The sequence below is a fragment of the Nerophis ophidion genome, linkage group LG08, assembly GCF_033978795.1.
Source record: "Nerophis ophidion isolate RoL-2023_Sa linkage group LG08, RoL_Noph_v1.0, whole genome shotgun sequence".
Classification (NCBI taxonomy): Eukaryota; Metazoa; Chordata; class Actinopteri; order Syngnathiformes; family Syngnathidae; genus Nerophis; species Nerophis ophidion.
The window spans coordinates 27,747,771-27,768,525 of record NC_084618.1 but is presented as its reverse complement, the minus strand read 5'-3'; the positions used below and the strand labels follow the sequence as shown (position 1 = coordinate 27,768,525).

Genomic DNA, 20,755 nt, shown 5'->3' with positions numbered 1-20,755 from the left:
TGTGGTTGCCATGGTCTTCTGATTTTACTCACCCGGCTGGAATCGTCAGACGTGTTGCAATCCGGCTCAAAGGGCCGACGATGACATCTATTAAACAGACGAGAAGCAAGCATGCAGAGACAAGAGTTCAATTTGGCTCAATGAGGAGACACGTATTTTGGGCTGCCTTCTAGTTACAGATCCAAACTACGTTCTAAAAGTCCAGCCCGCGTGCTTCCTCTATTTATTTGGGATGTCCCTGTTTACATCACTGAAGCTGTCGATAAGGGAAGGGGGTAATCTCGACAACTCCAGTTAGACACAATATATGATTATACAAAAACGCAAATGTGTTGATGCTGGTGATATTGCCTTGTCTCTGCTCTGTCTGCGTCACGGCGGTGTTCGGCCTTGGCAGTCAGCAGGCGGTTCCTGGACACAGACACTGATACCAGACTGGCTTGCAATCCTTTGGATTGCCAGTTTTGCGCGGACAAAGACAAATTCCACTTAAGCACAATTGATAATAATTATAGCAATGGCCCTTAAGCATAAAAGTTGTGTGATAATACATACATAATTATTCTAATATAGAGTAATGACATGGACACTTTCGCCACACCTGATCAAGATTAAAGTCTCTGTTCGAGTCGTCGCCCAAAGCTACGCCGCCAACCGCTGGCGTGGCAGGCACACTGCACCCGGCCTAACGTTGTCCTTTGACTTCGTAAACATGGCGCCGACTCCGCCGAGGTCCCTTCATGTCCCGCAATCTGCGCGCGCCCTAATGAGCGCACTTGTTTGTTGTCGTGGCAGGAATCAGCGTGCTGGTGCCTCACGGGGGGATCGCACAGGACACCACCTGGGAGATGTACGTGATCGTCAACCAGGAGGACAGCAGGTGAGGCAGCGACTCCGTCTGCTCGCTTTCTTTTCATCTTTCCTCTGCCGCCGACATTTTGTCCCTTCGCCCTCTCTGCACACATATGCTGTGTGTCCGTTGGTGCACTTGCCTACTTAGTCTTTTCAGTGCATAAGTGTGTCATATAGGTGTATTTACACTCAGTATTTTGAGTATATCCACGTGTTATACTTTTTAGTACATAAGTGTGTTTTACTTGTGTACTTTCACTTAGTCTTATGACTACTTCAGTGTGTTACATTTGTGCACATACACTTATTCTTTTGAGTAAATAAGTGCGTTACATTTCGAGTACATCAGTGTGTTCCATTTGTGTATTTACACTCAGTCTTTTGAGTAAATAAGTGCGTTACATTTCGAGTACATCAGTGTGGTACATTAGTGTACTCACACTCAAGTCTTTTGAGTAAATAAGTGCGTTACAATTGTGTACTTACACATTGTCTTTTTACATGTGCAAGGGAGTAGGTTTTATTTTGAGATTGGCGGGGACACAAAAGTGCTCCAAGGCAGCACTCTGAAAGTTTTTTTTTTTTTTTTTTTTTTTTTACATTAGCAATCATAATTTCACGTCATGCAGATGATATAGGCTAAAGCAGGGGTGCCCATTACATCGATCGCGATCGACTGGTCGATCTCGGAGGGTGTGTCAGTCGATCTCAAGCCAGGCATTAAAAAATAGACATAAAAATGAGCAATCATCAATTATACCAAGACTTCACTTTCGTCAGTTGTTTGACATTCTCGGCACCCGAGGATCTTGTGAGATGACGCTGGCTACTGCCAGCTCATATTTAAGAAAACAATCACTAACAGGGCGGACGCAGAGAAACACATTTTATTTCTAGAGACTCCGTACCTACTGTCAAAACTCTAAAGACCGACTGCACAGTTCCTGTCTTCACCATAAAAAAACTGTTTCATCCTGCCTGTGCTAACAAAATAAGAGTCTCAGAAAGCTAGCGTGCACAAGCTAGCAAGCTACGGAGTTTGATGTCAATGTATTTCTCCCCCGCCCTCAGCGACCGCTTTCTCACTTGCTTGCCCACACGCACTCTCACTGACGTCACTCACCTGCTGCCAGACATTAAAGGGCCACACACATATGCTACTCTCATAACAAAGTGTTTAAAAACGAGTATGCAAGTTGGACAAATGAGATGCCAAATCCAACCACTTTCATGTGGTATTGGACAGAAAGGAGGACTTTTTTTTTCCTCCATTTGAAAATGCGGACGTTATCAGCACCACTGTCTAATTCCAATCAATGCAAGTCATCAGAACCAATACACCAACTTATATTCTTGTCTTCATGAAAGAAAGGAATCTATGTGTGTTAAACATGCTTGTATTATCATTAAACACCATTAACTTGTTAACAAAAATGTCTCTTTCATAAATAAATAAATATAAATTATAAATAGGAATGAGGTAGATCTCCTCGACTTGGTCAATTGAAAAGTAGCTCGCCTGCAGAAAAAGTGTGAGCGCCCCTGGGCTAAAGCAACTAAAATGAAAGCAAAGGAGACAACTTGGAAGAGTTCTCATCTTTACTCTTTAGTGTAGGGCTGTAGTGCAACTGTGCATCATACTGTCAATTAACATAGCCTATTGTCCATCAACAACATCAGAAATACATTCATGTAATACAACATTGTAAATAAACATAAATGAACTGTAATAATCTTTTCCACAACTTGTGTTTAAGTCACTCACAATTTTTCCCTTCATCTACTTCTTTCAATTACTGCTTTTGTACTGTAAATATATTTGTCACTAATACTCAAATACAAGCAGATTAGTGTCCACTGGTTGTTCCTATTTGAAAGAGCCAATCACATGCCTCCGCCGGTCTGTCACAGAAATGAACTGCTGGCCAAAAATATGTTGATGCATGACAGATACATTAAGGACAATTACCATAGGGCTTGATGGTACAGTTACTGCCTGAGCAAAAGGGCTTTTACTAAATATGAATATTACTTCATATTAATGAATTATATTTTAGCATTGTAAAATCCCATGATCATCTAGTGAGGTTTTGTTGTATTTCCACCACATTGGTATTTTCAAACCGTTGCTCACTTCTACACAAATACATGAAACTAAAAAATAATTTCAAAAATAAAACGGAAAGGTGAAATCCGTCGATCTGATTGGCTGTTAACCGTGGTTTAAATATTCTAAAGCCTTATCACAGCGTAGGCTATCACTCCGCCTCAGGCACGCATGACTGGTATGGATGGAAGTTGTTGTCATGTATCCATGACAACGGACTGTTGCAGTCCGTAGTAAAAGACAGCTGATGTTTTTACGATGTTAAAAAACGGACTAAAGTAGTTGAATTCACATGTTTAAGGTTAACTTTCATCTCCGGGGAGGGTTAACAATGGTAAAGGGGACTGAGCATTGACTTTCACCTGAAAAAAAGCGGAGGAAAAGACGAGATGCAGTGCTAATTTGGAGCTAACGTCTGGATAGGTGGGACTATTTTTTCCGCAGTGAGGCTATTTTATTGGATAATATGTATTTCTGGTTGAATAAAACTACATTAAATTGATTAAGTATTCCTATATCATAATGCCTTTATTTGTAACCGTTTTATAAAAGCAATATATCACTCCAGTCCATGGTATATGCTCATTATAGCACTCTAAGGGGCGTGACTGGAGTGATATATTGTTGAATTATTTAATATTGTTGAGCCTCTATACACCCTTGAAGTAACTTACAGTTTGACTCCTAAAGAAGTCTCTTATATCCAGTTTTCTTTTCATTGACATCCTTCAAAACCTACAGCAGACACGCACGCAAACAGACACAAACACAATGTAAATCACACCACTGATATTAAAATCCATCTAGCTACCGTGTGCCAGGAACAACAAATGCCGAACATGTTGACAAGTTACACTTACTTACAACTTACACTTACTTACAACTTACAACTTACACTTACTTACACTTACTTACAACTTACACTTACTTTCAACTTACACTTACTTACAACTTACACTTACTTACAACTTAAATTTACTTACAAGTTAGGACTTACACTTACTTACAACTTACACTTACAAGATAGAACTTACACTTACTTACAACTTACACTTACAAGTTAGGACTTACACTTACTTACAACTTACACTTACTTACAAGATAGAACTTACACTTACAACTTACACTTACTTACAACTTACACTTACTTACAAGTTAGAACTTACAACTTACACCGAGTTGCACTGCCTCTCGTCCGCTCGCTAGCAACTAGCATGTAGGCTAGCTTATACAAGCAGAAGGAGTGACAGCAGGGACAGCCAATCACACGTAAGTTAGCATGAAAGCGGCAACTAATGAGGGAGCGATATTCAGGTTAGAGGCAGGACTTCTAGCAGAGACCGACATTTAACCCTTTCTGTGCCATAATCATTGACTAAACATTACGGGCAGCGCTTGTATTGATAGTGACTACACAGTAGCGGCTGGATATATTCTACTCCCTTGGACATGAGTGTGTTCTGCTTGTGTTTTGAGTGGATAAGTGCATTATAGTTGTGTACTTAGACTGAGTGTTTTGCATATATTCCTGTGTTATATTTTTTTAGTATACAAGTGTGTTATATTTGGGTACTTGCTCTTAGTCATTGAAGTGTATAAATGTGTTACATTTGCCCACCTACACTCAGTTTTTTCAGTAAATAAGTGTGTTACATTTCGAGTACAAAAGTGTATTACATTAGTGTACTTACACTCAGTCTTTGAGTACTAAAAATGTAACACTTTTGTGTACTCACACTCGGTCTTTGAGTACTCAAAATGTAACACTTTTGTGTACTCACACTCAGTCTTTGATTGTACCGCGCTTAGGTACTCAAAATGTAACACTTTTGTGTACTCACTCAGTCTTTGAGTACACAGTACGTACTCAATGATGTCACAAAATGTGTTACATTTTGAGTACCTAAGCGCGGTGCAATCGTGTACTTACACATTGTCTTTTGAGTATATGAGTTTGTTCTACTTGTGTTTTGTGTGGATAAGATCATTATAGTTGTGTACTTGGACTCAGTATTTTGAGTATATTCGTGTTTTTTTTTGGTACACTAGTGTTTTGTACTTATGTACTTGCACATAGTCATTTAAGTGTATATGTGTGTTACATTTATGCACTTACACTCAGTCTTTTGAGTAAATAAGTGTTACATTTTGAGTACATAGGAGTGTTACATTTCGAGTGCATAAGTATGTTACATTAGTGTACTCCCACTCAGTCTTTTGAGTACACAATTGTTACATTTTGAGTACCTACACGTGTTACATTTGTGTATATACACGTGTTCTTCTGAGTACATGAGTGTATTCGACTTGTGTTTTGAGTAGGTATGTGCATTATAGTTGTGTACTTACACTCAGTATTTTTAGTAAATTGTGTGTTTGTTCTTATAGTACACAAAAGCGTGATATTTCTGTGCTTGCACTTAGTCTTTAAAGTACATACGTGCGTTACAATCGTGAGTACATTTTGAGTACCTAAGCGTTACAATTATGTACATACATAAGGTCTTTTGAGTACATGACTGTATTCGACTTTTGTATTTAGTGGGTAAGTGCATTACAGTTGTGTACTTACACCTAGTATTTTTACTAAATGTGTGTGTTTTTTTGTAAATTCCACAAAAGTGTGATATTTGTGTACTTGCACTTAGTCTTTAAAGTGCATATCTGTGTTACATTTGTGCACTTAGACTTAGCCTTTTGGGTAAAGAAGTGTGTTACATTTTGGGTAAATACGTGTCTTGCATTTTGAGTACATAAGCGCGTTACAATTGTGTGACATGGTTCGCACGCAGAGACATGGTTCACACACAGAGACATGGTTCACACACAGAGACATGGTTCACACACACAGAGACGTGGTTCGGACACAGAGACGTGGTTCGCACACAGAGACGTGGTTCACACACAGAGACATGGTTCACACGGACATGGTTCATACACAGAGACATTGTTCACACACAGAGACATGGTTCACACACAAAGACATGGTCCACACACAAAGACATGATTCACACACAAAGACATTGTTCGCATACAGAGACATTGTTCACACACAGAGACATTGTTCACACACAAAGACATGGTCCACACACAGAGACATGGTCTACACGCAGAGACATGGTCCACACACAAAGACATGGTTCACACACAGAGACATGGTTCGTACACAGAGACATGGTTCACACATGGAGACATGGTTCACACTTACGGACATGGTTCACACACAGAGATATGGTTCACACACACACAGATGGTTCATACACAGAGACGTTGTTCGCATACAGAGACATTGTTCACACACAGAGACATGGTTCACACACAGAAACATGGTTCACACACAGAGACATGGTTCACACAGAGACATGGTCCACACACAAAAACATGGTCCACACACAGACACATGGTCCAACCACAAAGACATGGTCCACACACAAAGACATGGTCCACACAGAGAGACATTGTTCACTCACGGAGACATGGTCCACACACAGAGACATGGTCCACACACAAACATAGTTCACACACATAGACATGGTTCACACACAGAGACATGGTTCACACAGAGACATGGTCCACACACAGAGACATGGTTCATACACAGAGACATTGTTCGCATACAGAGACATGGTCCGCACACAGAGACATGATTCACACTTACGGACATGGTCCACACACAGAGACATGGTCCACACACAAACATAGTTCACACACAGAGACATTGTCACTCACAGAGACATGGTCCACACACAAACATAGTTCACACACATAGACATGGTTCACACACAGAGACATGGTTCACACAGAGACATGGTCCACACACAAAGACATGGTCCACACACAGAGACATTGTTCGCACACAGAGACATGGTTCACACACAGAGACATGGTTCAAACTTACGGACATGGTCCACACACAGAGACATGGTTCACACACAGACATGGTTCACACTTACGGACATGGTCCACACACAGAGACATTGTTCGCACACAGAGACATGGTCCACACACACAGAGACATGGTTCACTCACAGAGACATGGTTCACACACAGAGAGACATGGTTCACTCACAGAGACATGGTTCACACACAGAGAGACATGGTTCACACACTCAGGTATAGTTCGAACACAGCGATTCATTTGCTGCAATCAAAAGGAGGGGTTTGTAAATCGAGGTTCCACTGTACTATAAACAAACCCCAAGCTCGATTTAGCGGGACATTTAAACTTTTAAACTGAGCCGGTCGTTAACGGCCAACTAGCGGTGACCATGAATGTGGATATTAAGCGGAGTGGACAGGAGCGACCAGCAGACACACAATCAGACATGGAAAAGTGATATCATGTGACGGCTGACAATGACATAAAACACAGGCAGCAGACTTAATAAAGCTTTCACATTGCTGCCACCGCACCTGAAAGTGAGCCTGTGTCGTCCTGCTCTCATTTGAGGAAAGTCTCCCGCTGAGGGCTGAGAGGAAGAAAGGAATGTGATTTCTCCTCCCGCTGGACTGTGGCGCCTGTCGGCTGATAGCGCTTGATTGACAGCTCAGCGCAGCGACTCCAGCAGCTTCCTTAAGCGGCAAACTGCATCCGGCTTATCGCAGCCTTGCAGCGGAGGCTCGGCTGAAGTGGCAGACTTAAGTCACAGTGACGAGGGTGGCGGGAGGGGAGGGGATGGTAACCTATGACCTTGAAATGACCCCGAGGAGACCGCCATTATAGATGTGGTCAACTCAGGACGCGACTGTTTAAGGACGAGTCGGCGTGTGCGCTCGCTTCAGCCCCGTCATTTTGTCGGCGCCAAAAGCAATAAGGAGGTCGCCCGTAAAGCTGGCGCCTGTCAGCGCGGCGGAGCTGTGCAAACTTGAAAGAGCAGAGTTGATCCCGCCTCAAACTTCGGCAAACGTCCTGATGACTCATCAAGCCCCGCCTCCAGCGAGCTGAAGTGTTTTGTATCTGTAATCTGATAACGGAATACTTTTAATCACTGTGCCTTCAGTGTGTGAATGTTGACATGATTATTATTGACTTTCTTATTTTCTCTTTGTGTTGATGAATTGCAACCGCTCCTTTTTCCGCCACATAGCCAAGATGGCGACTTTTGAGAGTGGTCACCCCTCCTATAGGCCAGGGGTCTCGAGCCATAATGGACCAAAAATACAAAACAAAAACCTGTCTGGAGCCGCAAAAAATTAAAAGCCATACATAAGTGTTATAATGAATGCAACACCTGATGTAAGTGTCTATATTAGTCTACTATCAAAATGACTTTAAAAGTCTTACATAAGTGTTATAATGAAGGCAACACCTGATGTAAGTGTCTATGTTAGCTACATTAGCCTACTATCAAAATGACTTTAAAAGTCCTACATAAGTGTCGTACTGAAGACAACACATGATGTAACTGTCTATATTAGCTACATTAGCCTATTATCAAAATGACTTTAAAAGTCTTATATAAGTGTCGTAATGAAGATAACACATGATGTAAGTGTCTATTTTAGCTACTTTAGCCTACTCTCAAAATGACTTTAAAAGTCTTATATAAGTGTCGTAATGAAGACAACACATGATGTAAGTGTCTATATTAGCTATATTAGCCTACTATCAAAATGACTTTAAAAGTATTATTTAAGTGTCATAATGAAGACAACACATGATGTAAGTGTCTATATTAGCTACATTAGCCTACTATCAAAATTACTTTAAAAGTCTTATAATTGTCGTAATGAAGGCAACACATGATGTAAGTGTCTATATTAGCTACTGTAGCCTACTATCAAAATTACTTTAAAAGTCTTATATAAGTGTCATAGTGAAGGCAACACATGATGTGTCTGTATTAGCTTTATTAGCCTACTATCAAAATGACTTTAAAAGTATTATGTGTCATAAAGAAGACAACACATGATGTAAGTGTCTATATTAGCTACATTAGCCTACTATCAAAATTACTTTAAAAGTATTATATAAGTGTTGTAATGAAGGCAACACATGATGTGTCTATATTAGCTATATTAGCCTACTTTCAAAATTACTTTAAAAGTATTATGTGTCATAATGAAGACAACACATGATGTAAGTGTCTATATTAGATACATTAGCCTACTATCAAAATGACTTTAAAAGTCCTACATAAGTGTCGTACTGAAGACAACACATGATGTAAGTGTCTATATTAGCTACATTAGCCTATTATCAAAATGACTAAAAGTCTTATATAAGTGTCGTAATGAAGACAACACATGATGTAAGTGTCTATATTAGCTACATTAACCTATTATCAAAATGACTTTAAAAGTCTTATATAAGTGTCGTAATGAAGACAACACATGATGTAAGTGTCTATATTAGCTATATTAGCCTACTATCAAAATGACTTTAAAAGTATTATTTAAGTGTCATAATGAAGACAACACATGATGTGTCTATATTAGTTACATTAGCCTACTATCAAAATGACTTTAAAAGTCTTGTATAAGTGTCGTAATGAAGACAACACATGATGTAAGTGTCTATATTAGCTACATTAGCCTACTATCAAAATGACTTTAAAAGTCTTATATAAGTGTCGTAATGAAGGCAACACATGCTGTAAGTGTCCATATTAGCTATATTAGCCTACTATCAAAATGACTTTAAAAGTATTATTTAAGTGTCATAATGAAGACAACACATGATGTGTCTATATTAGCTACATTAGCCTACTATCAAAATGACTTTAAAAGTCCTACATAAGTGTCGTCATGAAGACAACACATGATGTAAGTGTCTATATGGTGTAAAAAGACAGCACTTAGAAGGCAGCATATGTTGTTCCAAAACCTGTATGTACCTTTCAGCATTAATGGTGCCTTCACAGATGTGTAAGTTACCCATGCCTTGGCCACTAATCCACCCCCATACCATCAAAGATGCTGGCTTTTGAACTTTGCGTCGATAACAGTCTGGATGGTTCGCTTCCCCTTTGGTCCGGATGACACAATGTCGGATATTTCCAAAAACAATTTGAAATGTGGACTCATCAGATCACAGAACACTTTTCCACTTTGCATCAGTCCATCTTAGATGATCTCGGGCCCAGAGAATCCGGCGGCGTTTCTGGATGTTGTTGATAAATGGCTTTTGCTTTGCATAGTAGAGCTTTAACTTGCACTTAAAGAAAGATGTAGCGACAAACTATATTTAGTGACAGTGGTTTTCTGAAGTGTTCCTGAGCCCATGTGGTGATATCCTTTAGAGATTGATGTCGGTTTTTGATACAGCGCCGTCTGAGGGATCGATGGTCACGGTCATTTAATGTTGGTTTCCGGCCATGCCGCTTAAGTGGAGTGATTTCTCCAAATTCTCTGAACCTTTTGATGATATTATGGACGGTAGATGTTGAAATCCCTACATTTCTTGCAATTGCACTCTGAGAAACATTATTCTTAAACTGTTTGACTATTTGCTCACGCAGTTGTGGACAAAGGGGTGTACCTCACCCCATTCTTTCTTGTGAAAGACTGAGCATTTTTGGGAAGCTGTTTTTATACCCAATCATGGCACCCACCTGTTTCCAAAAAGCCTGCACACTTGTGGGATGTTCCAAATAATTGTTTGATGCACTTTTTCCAACTTTGTCAGTATTTTTTTTGCCATATTTCCCAACTTCTTTGTCATGTGTTGCTGGCGTCAAATTCTAAAGTCAATGATTATTTGCAAAAAAAAAAAAGTTTATCAGTTTGAACACCAAATATCTTGTCTTTGTAGCATATTCAACACAATATGGATTAAAAAATATTTGCAAATCATTGTATTCCGTTTATATTTACATCTAACACAATTTCCCAACTCATATGGAAACGCGGTTTGTATACATCTTTAGTTTGGGTTTTTTGCCGTTTTGACAAGTTCTGTCCCTTTTCTAACTCCATATGAGTCCCAAAAAAACAACAGACTAGCATGGAAAGGAAGATGGGAATCGCCGCTGTCTCTCTACAATCGACAAGGCAGGCTTTGTACCACAGCAAGATTTAATTGTGATGAGACCGGACTTTTCTGGAAAAATATGCCAATGCAGACTTGTTTCATAGTTGATGTGAAGAACGACCTCTCTTTCAATGGCGCCTCTGTTTTGCACACACACACGCACACACACACACCTACAATCAATCGCCCCCTTCTTTCCCTGTGTCTGTCTGCTCCTCTCTCGTCTGTTCCCCCTTTGGCTGATGTTGATATATGCACTTACTTACTTTACGTTTTTAAATGTTTATTGTAGAATTTTGGTAACGTTAAGGTTTTCTGTGATTTTTGACTGTTTGTGAGGGCACCATAGGGACTTCTGACTGATTGTATGGGCGCCATAGGGACTTCTGACTGTTTGTGAGGGCACCATAGGGACTTCTGACTGTTTGTGAGGGCACCATAGGGACTTCTGACTGTTTGTGAGGGCACCATAGGGACTTCTGTGAGTGTGTGCGCACGTACCAGACGGTTCAACTTATTTTTTAGGGTTGTAAATAAATAGAAAGTTGATTAATTACCCCTTTGTTATGTTTGTTTCAAATACAGTACTGTATAGGAGGGTTGCATATGACGTCATATTTGTTTTTCTTCTTCGCGGCTTAATTCACAGAATGGTCAGGAAAGGGCTTTCCTAGAGTCCCAAAAGAAGTAGTTCATAAAGATAATAAAGTCAGGGAAAATACGAAAGTGCGTCAAAGGAAAAGAGTCTTAAACATATCACTTTTATCATCTTGGGAAATACAATCGGACCGCTTGTGTCTGCAGCAATAACTTTGTAAAATGTTTGAACATTTAATTTGATTGAGAAATGTTCTGTGATGCAATCGAGGTATATTAGTAGTGTTTGAGAACAGAACCAAACTTAAAGAAATGACAAGAGAACACATTTGTTAATTATGATTGTTGGTCCAATCCACTGTATAATTTGTCGTCCATTTTCATAACAGAAACTGAAAGCTTAGTTGTTGTTGTTGTTGTTGTTGTTGTTGTGCAGAAAAGACAAGGGCTTTATTCGACACGGATGACAACACTATAGCGTCTTTGGTGATATTTGTTAGCATCAAGAAAATATCCTTAATAGTACTAATAAACTAGAAGAATACATCTCTCAACAGCATATACTGAATCTTGATATGGCTAGCAAACATTGCTGAACAACAAGGACATAATGAGACAAAATATGCATAAAAGCAACTGCAGACATGAATTGTAGATAAGACTAATCAACTGCAAACAAATGTATTCTTTTTTCATTAGCGTCACGATCACAGCAGAACTCGTTATGTTAATCCAATACGTTACCTAGCAACGCAGAAATAAGTCCAACTTTGTCTTTTACGGATTAATGTTTAATTTGTAGACATGATATGCCTCCAATCTTTTCTTCTCTAAATACCGTGTCAAGTAAAGTGAGGTAGCATTAACCTCTTGGTAATCGGTTTAAATCAGGGATCCCCAAACTTTTTGACTCGGGGGGGGGGTGTCCGCATTGAGTTAAAACAATTTGGCGGGGGGCCGGGCTGTATATATATACAAACCCCGTTTCCATATAAGTTGGGAAATTGTGTTAGATGTAAATATAACTAGATGTAAATATAACTAGAATACAATGATTTGCAAATCATTTTCAACCCATTTTCAGTTGAATGCACTACAAAGACAAGATATTTGATGTTCAAACTCATAAACTTTATTATTTTTTTTGCAAAAAATAGAATTTCATGGGTGCAGCACGTGCCAAAATAGTTGGGAAAGGGCATGTTCACCACTGTGTTACATCACCTTTTCTTTTAACAACACTCAATAAACGTTTGGGAACTGAGGAAACTAATTTTTTAAGCTTTGAAATTGAAATTCTTTCCTAATCTTGTTTAATGTAAAGCTTCAGTCGTTCAACAGTCCGAGGTCTCCGCTGTCGTATTTTACGCTTCATAATGCGCCACACATTTTTGATGGGAGACAGGTCTGGACTGCAGGCGTGCCAGGAAAGTACCCGCACTCTTTTTTTACGAAGCCACGCTGTTGTAACACGTGCTGAATGTGGCTTGGCATTGTCTTGCTGAAATAAGCAGGGGTGTCCATGAAAAAGACGGCGCTTAGATGGCAGCATATGTTGTTCCAAAACCTGTATGTACCTTTCAGCATTAATGGTGCGTTCACAGATGTGTAAGTTACCCAGGCCTTGGGCACTAATGCACCCCCATACCATCACAGATGCTGCCTTTTGAATTTTGCGTCAATAACGGCCTGGATGGTTTGCTTCCCCTTTGGTCCGGATGACACAATGTCGAATATTTCCAAAAACAATTTGAAATGTGGACTCATCAGATCACAGAACACTTTTCCACTTTGCATCAGTCCATCTTAGATGATCTCGGGCCCTGAAAAGCAGGCGGCGTTTCTGGGTGTTGTTGATAAATGGCTTTCGCTTTGCATAGTAGAGCTTTAACTTGCACTTACAGATGTAGCGACAAACTTTATTTAGTGACAGTGGTTTTCTGAAGTGTTCCTGAGCCCATGTGGTGATATCCTTTAGAGATTGATGTCGGTTTTTGATACAGTGCCGTCTGAGGGATCGAAGGTCACGGTTATTGAATGTTGGTTTCCGGCCATGCCGCGTACGTTGAGTGATTTCTCCAGATTCTCTGAACCTTTTGTTGATGTTATGGACCGTAGATGTTGAAATCCCTAAATTTCTTGCAATTGCACTTAGAGAAACATTATTCTTAAAGTGTTTGACTATTTGCTCACGCAGTTGTGGACAAAGGGGTGTACCTCACCCCATCCTTTCTTGTGAAAGACTGAGCATTTTTTTGGGAAGCTGTTTTTATACCCAATCATGGCAGCCACCTGTTCCCAATTCGCCTGCACACCTGCAGGGATTTTCCAAATAAGTGTTTGATGAGCATTCCTCAACTTTATCATTATTTATTGCCACCTTTCCCAACTTCTTTGTCACATGTTGCTGGCATCAAATTCTAAAGTTAATGATTATTTGCAAAAAAAAAAAATAAAGTTTATGAGTTTGAACATCAAATATGTTGTCCTTGTAGCATATTCAACAGAATAAGGGTTGAAAATGATTTACAAATCATTGTATTTCGTTTATATTTACATCTAACACAATTTCCCAACTCATCTGGAAACGGGGTTTGTAGACTTTTATCAAGGCTGGAACCCATTATTCATATGTACATTATTTCTATTTTCAAACTCTATTCAAGAACCATTCATAAACAGAGGTTTTGCTGTATATAAAAAAAGTTATGTTTACTAATACCAAACAAGTGAGAATAGTATCAGTCTGCTTCCTTCACGTAACTTCCTGTCTATATTTTTATTCTTTTCTCATCTTTCGCTTTTAACGCTGCTTTAACACGCTAATCCTTTAATGCTGGCTCCACTAAGAGAATAAGGGGAGTATTAGGATCGTCATACCCTCGGAGAGTACGGTGCGACAGTCGTGGATTCGGGACTGCACTAAGCTCTCGAAATGTACTCAGTCTGATAGCCAAGTACACGGTGTGCACGGCAGGGGAGCACTTGGGTTGGTTGTCACACTCGTTACGTCTCGCTGCCTCTCAAATTGCGGCAAAATGTGAATGCGGGGTAATGGGGATCAGAGCTCACCTACTTTTAGTCTTCTCCAGACCAAGACAGCTGAACTTGAAGTGAAAGGACATTCATGTCTGTATTTGTCTCCTCTGTATTTGTTTTGCCAAATGAATTTACAACATAACGATTGTTAGCCTTAAAGGGGAACATTATCACCAGACCTATGTAAGCGTCAATATATACCTTGATGTTGCAGAAAAAAGACCATGTATTTTTGTAACCGATTTCCGAACTCTAAATGGCTGAATTTTGGCAAATTAAACGCCTTTCTGTTTATCGGTCTTTTAGCGATGACGTCAGAACGTGTCGTCACCGAGGTAACACACCCGCCATATTCATTTTCACATTACAAACACCGGGTCTCAGCTCTGTTATTTTCCGTTTTTTTCAACTATTTTTTGGAACCTTGGAGACATCATGCCTCGTTGGTGTGTTGTCGGAGGGTGTAACAATACTAACAGGGAGGGATTCAAGTTGCACCACTGGCAAGAAATCTGCCGCCAGACCCCCATTGAATGTACCAGAGTGTCTTCACATTTGATCGGCGATGCTAAGACAGACATGGCACAGAGATGTATGGATAACCTGCAGATGCATTTGCAAGGATTAAGTCAACGAAATCACAAATGTGAATTTTGTGGATGTTGTTGACTTATGTGCTAATCAGACAGATTTGGTCACGGCATGACTGCCAGCTAATCAATGCTAACATGCTACGCTAATCGATGCTAACATGCTATTTACGCTAGCTGTATGTACATTTGAAACTAGATACCCACATTTAATGCCAAACAAACACTTACCTATCGACGGATTTAAGTTGCTCCAGTGTCACAAGATGTGAAAGTCCTGATCGTTTGGTCCGCACATTTTACCGGTGATGCTAATAAGGCAGCCATGCTATGGGGCACTTCATTAGGTACACCCACGCTATGGCCGAATAGCGTCAATAGCTATTCGCTCAATAGCTTCAATTTCTTCTTCAATTTCGTTTTCGCTATCTGCCTCCATACTCCGACCATCTGTTTCAATACATGCATAATCTGTTGAATCGCTTAACCCGCTGAAACCCGAGTCTGAATCCGAGCTAATGTCGCTACATCTTGCTGTGGTAACCGCCATGTAGTTTGTATTAGCAGCACTGTATGACGTCACAGGGAAATGGATAGTGGTTTCGAAGATAGCGAAAATAAGTCACTCTAAAGGTTTATTCAGGGATATTCCGGGACCTGTAAAATTTTGAAAAAAAATTCAAAAAATACAACAAGCCACTGGGAACTGATTTTTATTGTTTTTAACCCTTTTGAAATTGTGATAATGTTCCCCTTTAAAAAATTGGGAATTTTCAAAAATTTATCAGCTAGCTAGCTAGCTAGTTTGACGCAGTTGTTAGCCTTAATGCTAGCAAGAATTTCCTTTCTAGGGTAGGTGGTCATATATTCATACATATCACATATACTGCAGGCTGGCCTAAATATGTTCAATCAATCAATCAATCACTGTTTATTTATATAGCCCTAAATCACAAGTGTCTCAAAGGGCTGCACAAGCCACAACGACATCCTTGGTTCAGATCCTACATAAGGGCAAGGAAAAACTCACAACCCAGTGGGATGTCAATGAGAATGACTATGAGAAACCTAGGAGAGGATCGCAGACGCGGGTGACCCCCACCCTCTAGTGGAGACTGGATGCAATAGACGTCGAGTGGGTCTGGCATAATATTGTGAAAGTCCAGTCCATAGTGGATCTAACATAATAGTGAGAGTCCAGTCCATAGTGGGGCCAGCGGGAGACCATCCCGTCAGCAGCGCAGAGATGTCCCCAACCGATGCACAGGCGAGCGGTCCACCCCGGGTCCCGACTCTGGACAGCCATTTCATCCATGGCTACCGGACTTGTGACCCCCCTTTCACAACGCAGAGGGGGGGCAGAGCAGAAAAGAAAAGAAACGGCAGATCAACTGGTTAAAAAAGGGGTCTATTTAAAGGCTAGAGCAGGGGTCGGGAACCTTTTTGGCTGACAGAGCCAATAAGCCAAATATTTTAAAATGTATTTCCGTAAGACCAACATTTCTAAAGTATAATAGGTTTCTTATTCTTTGTATTAACATTGTTATTCTGAAGCTAACCGTGGAGGCGGCGTGGCCTGCGGGCCTGCAGCGAACTGGGGTGTGCCAGGACCGGCCTCGAAATCAGCGACAGGTGCGTCGATGGCCCAACTGGGCCTTGTTATCTCCTGTCGCTCTGTTATAAGCAGCAGCCAGGAGGAGAAACGGGGTTGGGGCTGGAGCCAGAGCGCGAGCGAGAACGAAAGAGAAAAATACAATTACTGGAAAGCAACTGAGAGACTTATTGAAAATAAAAAAAATATTGTAATCCTGAAACAGGCGCTCATGTCGGTGCTTGGTGGTCTGAAGAACCCCCAGGGGGGCAAGCCCCACACTAACCATTAAATAAATAAATTACTTCTTACCATCAACGCAACTTCTTGAACATAAAAAAACATGAGAATATTTTGTATTTTGAACGTTATTTTTAACAAGTGGAATTATTCATTACTTATCGTGTCAAGCGATGTCAGCTTAGATTTATCCGAGAGCCAGATGCAGTCATTAAAAGAGCCACATCTGGCTCGCGAGCCATAGGTTCCCTACCCCTGGTCTAAGCCGTGGGTTGGCAACCCGCGGCTCTAGAGTGGCATGCGGCTTTTTAGCGCCGCCCTAGTGGCTCTCTGGAGTGTTTTCAAAAATGTATGAAAAGTGGAAAAAAAATAATTTTTTGTTTTAATATTGTTTCTGCAGTAGGACAAACATGACACAAACCTCCCTAATTGTTATAAAGCACACTGTTTATATTAAACATGCTTCACTGATTCGAGTATTTGGCGAGCGCCGTTTTGTCCTACTAATTTTGGTGGTCCTTGAACTCACCGTGGTTTGTTTACATCAGGGGTGCCCACACTTTTTCTGCAGGCGAGCTACTTTTCAATTGACCAACTCGAGGGGATCTACCTCATTTATATATATCATTTATATTTATTTATTTATGAAAGAGACATTTTTGTAAACAAGTTAAATGTGTTTAATGATAATACAAGCATGTGTAACACATATAGATGTATTTCTTTCACGAAGACAAAAATATAAGTTGGTGCGTCTGCCTCACAATACGAAGTTCCTGCAGTCCTGGGTTCAAATCCAGGCTCGGGATCTTTCTGTGTGGAGTTTGCATGTTCTCCCCGTGAATGCGTGGGTTCCCTCCGGGTACTCCGGCTTCCTCCCACTTCCAAAGACATGTACCTGGGGATAGGTTATTTGGCAACACTAAATTGGCCCTAGTGTGTGAATGTGAGTTTGAATGTTGTCTGTCTATCTGTGTTGGCCCTGCGATGAGCTGGCGACTTGTCCAGGGTGTACCCTGCCTTCCGCCCGATTGTAGCTGAGATAGGCGCCAGCGCCCCCCGCGACCCCGAAAGGGAATAAGCGGTAGAAAATGGATGGATGGATGGATGGATGTTGTATTACCTGATTCTGATGACTTGCATTGATTGGAATCAGACAGTAATGATGATAACGCCCACATTTTCAAATGGAGGAGAAAAAAAGTTGTCCTTTCTGTACAATACCACATGAAAGTGGTTGGTTTTTGGCATCTAATTCATCCAGCTTCCTTACACTTTACAAGAAAAACATTGGCGGCAAATTCCGTAGCTTGCTTGATTGACATTCACGGCACCCGAGGGTCTTGTGAGATGACGCTGGCTGCTGCCAGTTCATTATTACGAAAAAATGACAGAGAGGAAGGCGAGAAACTCTTTTTATTTCAACAGACTTTCGCGCCGTCCCTTCCGTCAAAACTCTAAAGGCCGACTGCACATTTCCTATCTTCACAATAAAAGCCCTGCTTCATGCTGCCTGCGCTAAAAAAATAAGAGTCTCGGAAAGCTGGCGTGCACAAGTGATGTGCACGCCAGCTTTCTGAGGGATCGCTTGTGCACGCCAGTTTTCCGAGACTCTGTATTTAGTTAGCGCAGGCAGCATGAAGCAGGGCTTTTATTGTGAAGATAGGAAATGTGCAGTCGGCCTTTAGAGTTTTGACGGAAGGTACGGCGCGAGAGTCTGTTGAAATAAAAAGTGTTTCTCGCCTTCCTCTCGGTCATATTTTCATAATAATGATCTTGCAGCAGCCAGCGTCATCTCACAAGACCCTCCGGTACCGTGAATGTCATTTAAGTGACGTCTTGGTGAAGATTGATGATCACTCATTTTTAGGTCTATTTTTTTTAAAAGCCTGGCTCGAGATCGACTGACACACCCCCCGCGGTCGACTGGTAGCTCGCGATCGACGTAATGGGCACCCCTGGTTTACATGTACAACTTTCTCCGATTTAGTAGTGTTTTATGCCACTTCTTTTTCTGTCTCATTTTGTCCACCAAACTTCTAACGTTGTGCATGAATGCACAAAGGTGAGTTTTGTTGATGTCATTGACTTGTGTGGAGTGTGCTAATCAGACATATTTGGTCACTGCACGACTGCAAGCTAATCGATGCTAACATGCTATTTAGGCTAGCTAGATGTACATATTGCATCATTATGCCTCATTTGTAGCTATATTTGAGCTCATTTGGTTTCCTTTAAGTTCTCTTAATTCCATTTATAGCTCATGACACACTATCTGTATGTAATATGGCTTTTATTTTTTTGCTGCTCCAGACAGATTTGTTTTGTATTATTGGTCCAATATGGCTCTTTCAACATTTTGGGTTGCTGAGCCCTTGTCTAAGGCATGGGTGTCAAACTCTGGCCTGTGGGCCAAATTTGGCCCGCCGTGCGATTTCATATGTAGAATATCCATCCATTTCTACCGCTTATTCCCTTTTAGGGTCGCGGGGGGGGGGCGCTGGCGCCTATCTCAGCTACTTCCACCCAATTGTAGCTGAGGTATGTAGAATATATTTATATTATTCATATATAATATATGTTATATATTATTTATTATTATTATTGTCTATTGTGAGCGAACTGTGGTGCTGAATTCCCCCCAGGGATCAATAAAGTACTTTCTATTCTATTTTATTCTATTCTATTCTATTTGGCCCTTGAGGCAATATCAAATTAACATTAGAGCTGGGCCGCTAATACTCATACTTGCCAACCCTCCCGATTTTCCAGGGAGACTCCCGAAGTTCAGAGCCCCTCCCGAAAATCTCCCGGGGAAACCCATCCATCCATCCATCCATTTTCTACTGCTTATTCCCTTTCGGGGTCGCGGGGGGCGCTGGCGCCTATCTCAGCTACAATCGGGCGGAAGGCAGGGTACACCCTGGACAAGTCGCCACCTCATCGCAGGGCCAACACAGATAGACAGACAACATTCACACTCACATTCACACACTAGGGCCAATTTGGTGTTGCCAATTAACCTATCCCCAGGTGCATGTCTTTGGAAGTGGGAGGAAGCCGGAGTACCCGGAGGGAACCCACGCATTCACGGGGAGAACATGCAAACTCCGCACTGTATCAAAAACCGACATCATCCCGGGGAAACCATTCTCCCAAATTTTTCCCGATTTCCACCCGAATAAAAATATTGGGGGGCGTGCCTTAAAGGCAACGCCTTTAACGTCCTCTACAACCTGTCGTCACGTCCGCTTTCTCTCCATACAAGCAGCTTGCCGGCCAAGTCACATAATACATGCGGTATGTACACACACATAAGCGAATGCAAAGTATACTTGGTCGATAGCCATACAGGTCACACTGAGAGTGGGCGTATAAACAACTTTAACACTGTTACAAATATGTGCCACACTGTGAACCCACACCAAACAAGAATGACAAACACATTCCGTAACACAACATAAACACAACCGAACAAATACCCAGAAACCCTTGCAGCACTAAATCTTCCAGGATGCTACAATATACACCCCTTGCTACCTCCAAACCCCGCCCACCTCATTGTTATTTTATTTTCAAATTTATTAGCCTGTGGAAAAAATTAATATTGATATTTACCTCAGAAGGCTGCGAATAGAAAAAACTTTTTTTAAATGATATTTAATATACCATTGATATTTTTTCGTTTGTTTTTTGAAAGATGATTTTGCACTGTTAAGTTATATAAGCGTTGCTTGTTCCATATTCAGTGTTAAAGCAAATCAGTG

General features: G+C 40.9%; 1 protein-coding gene across 5 annotated transcripts in view; it reads left to right on the top strand.

Annotated features, from left to right (window-relative positions):
* The window catches only part of LOC133557603 (netrin receptor UNC5D-like), a 586,800-nt gene that overhangs the window by 513,263 nt on the left and 52,782 nt on the right, over positions 1 to 20,755 (top strand). For all 5 annotated transcript variants that reach the window (XM_061908184.1, XM_061908185.1, XM_061908187.1 and 2 more), the window contains one exon: positions 796 to 880. In XM_061908184.1, coding sequence (XP_061764168.1) covers positions 796 to 880 — 85 coding nt within the window. The remainder of the gene's footprint in view (positions 1 to 795; positions 881 to 20,755) is intronic.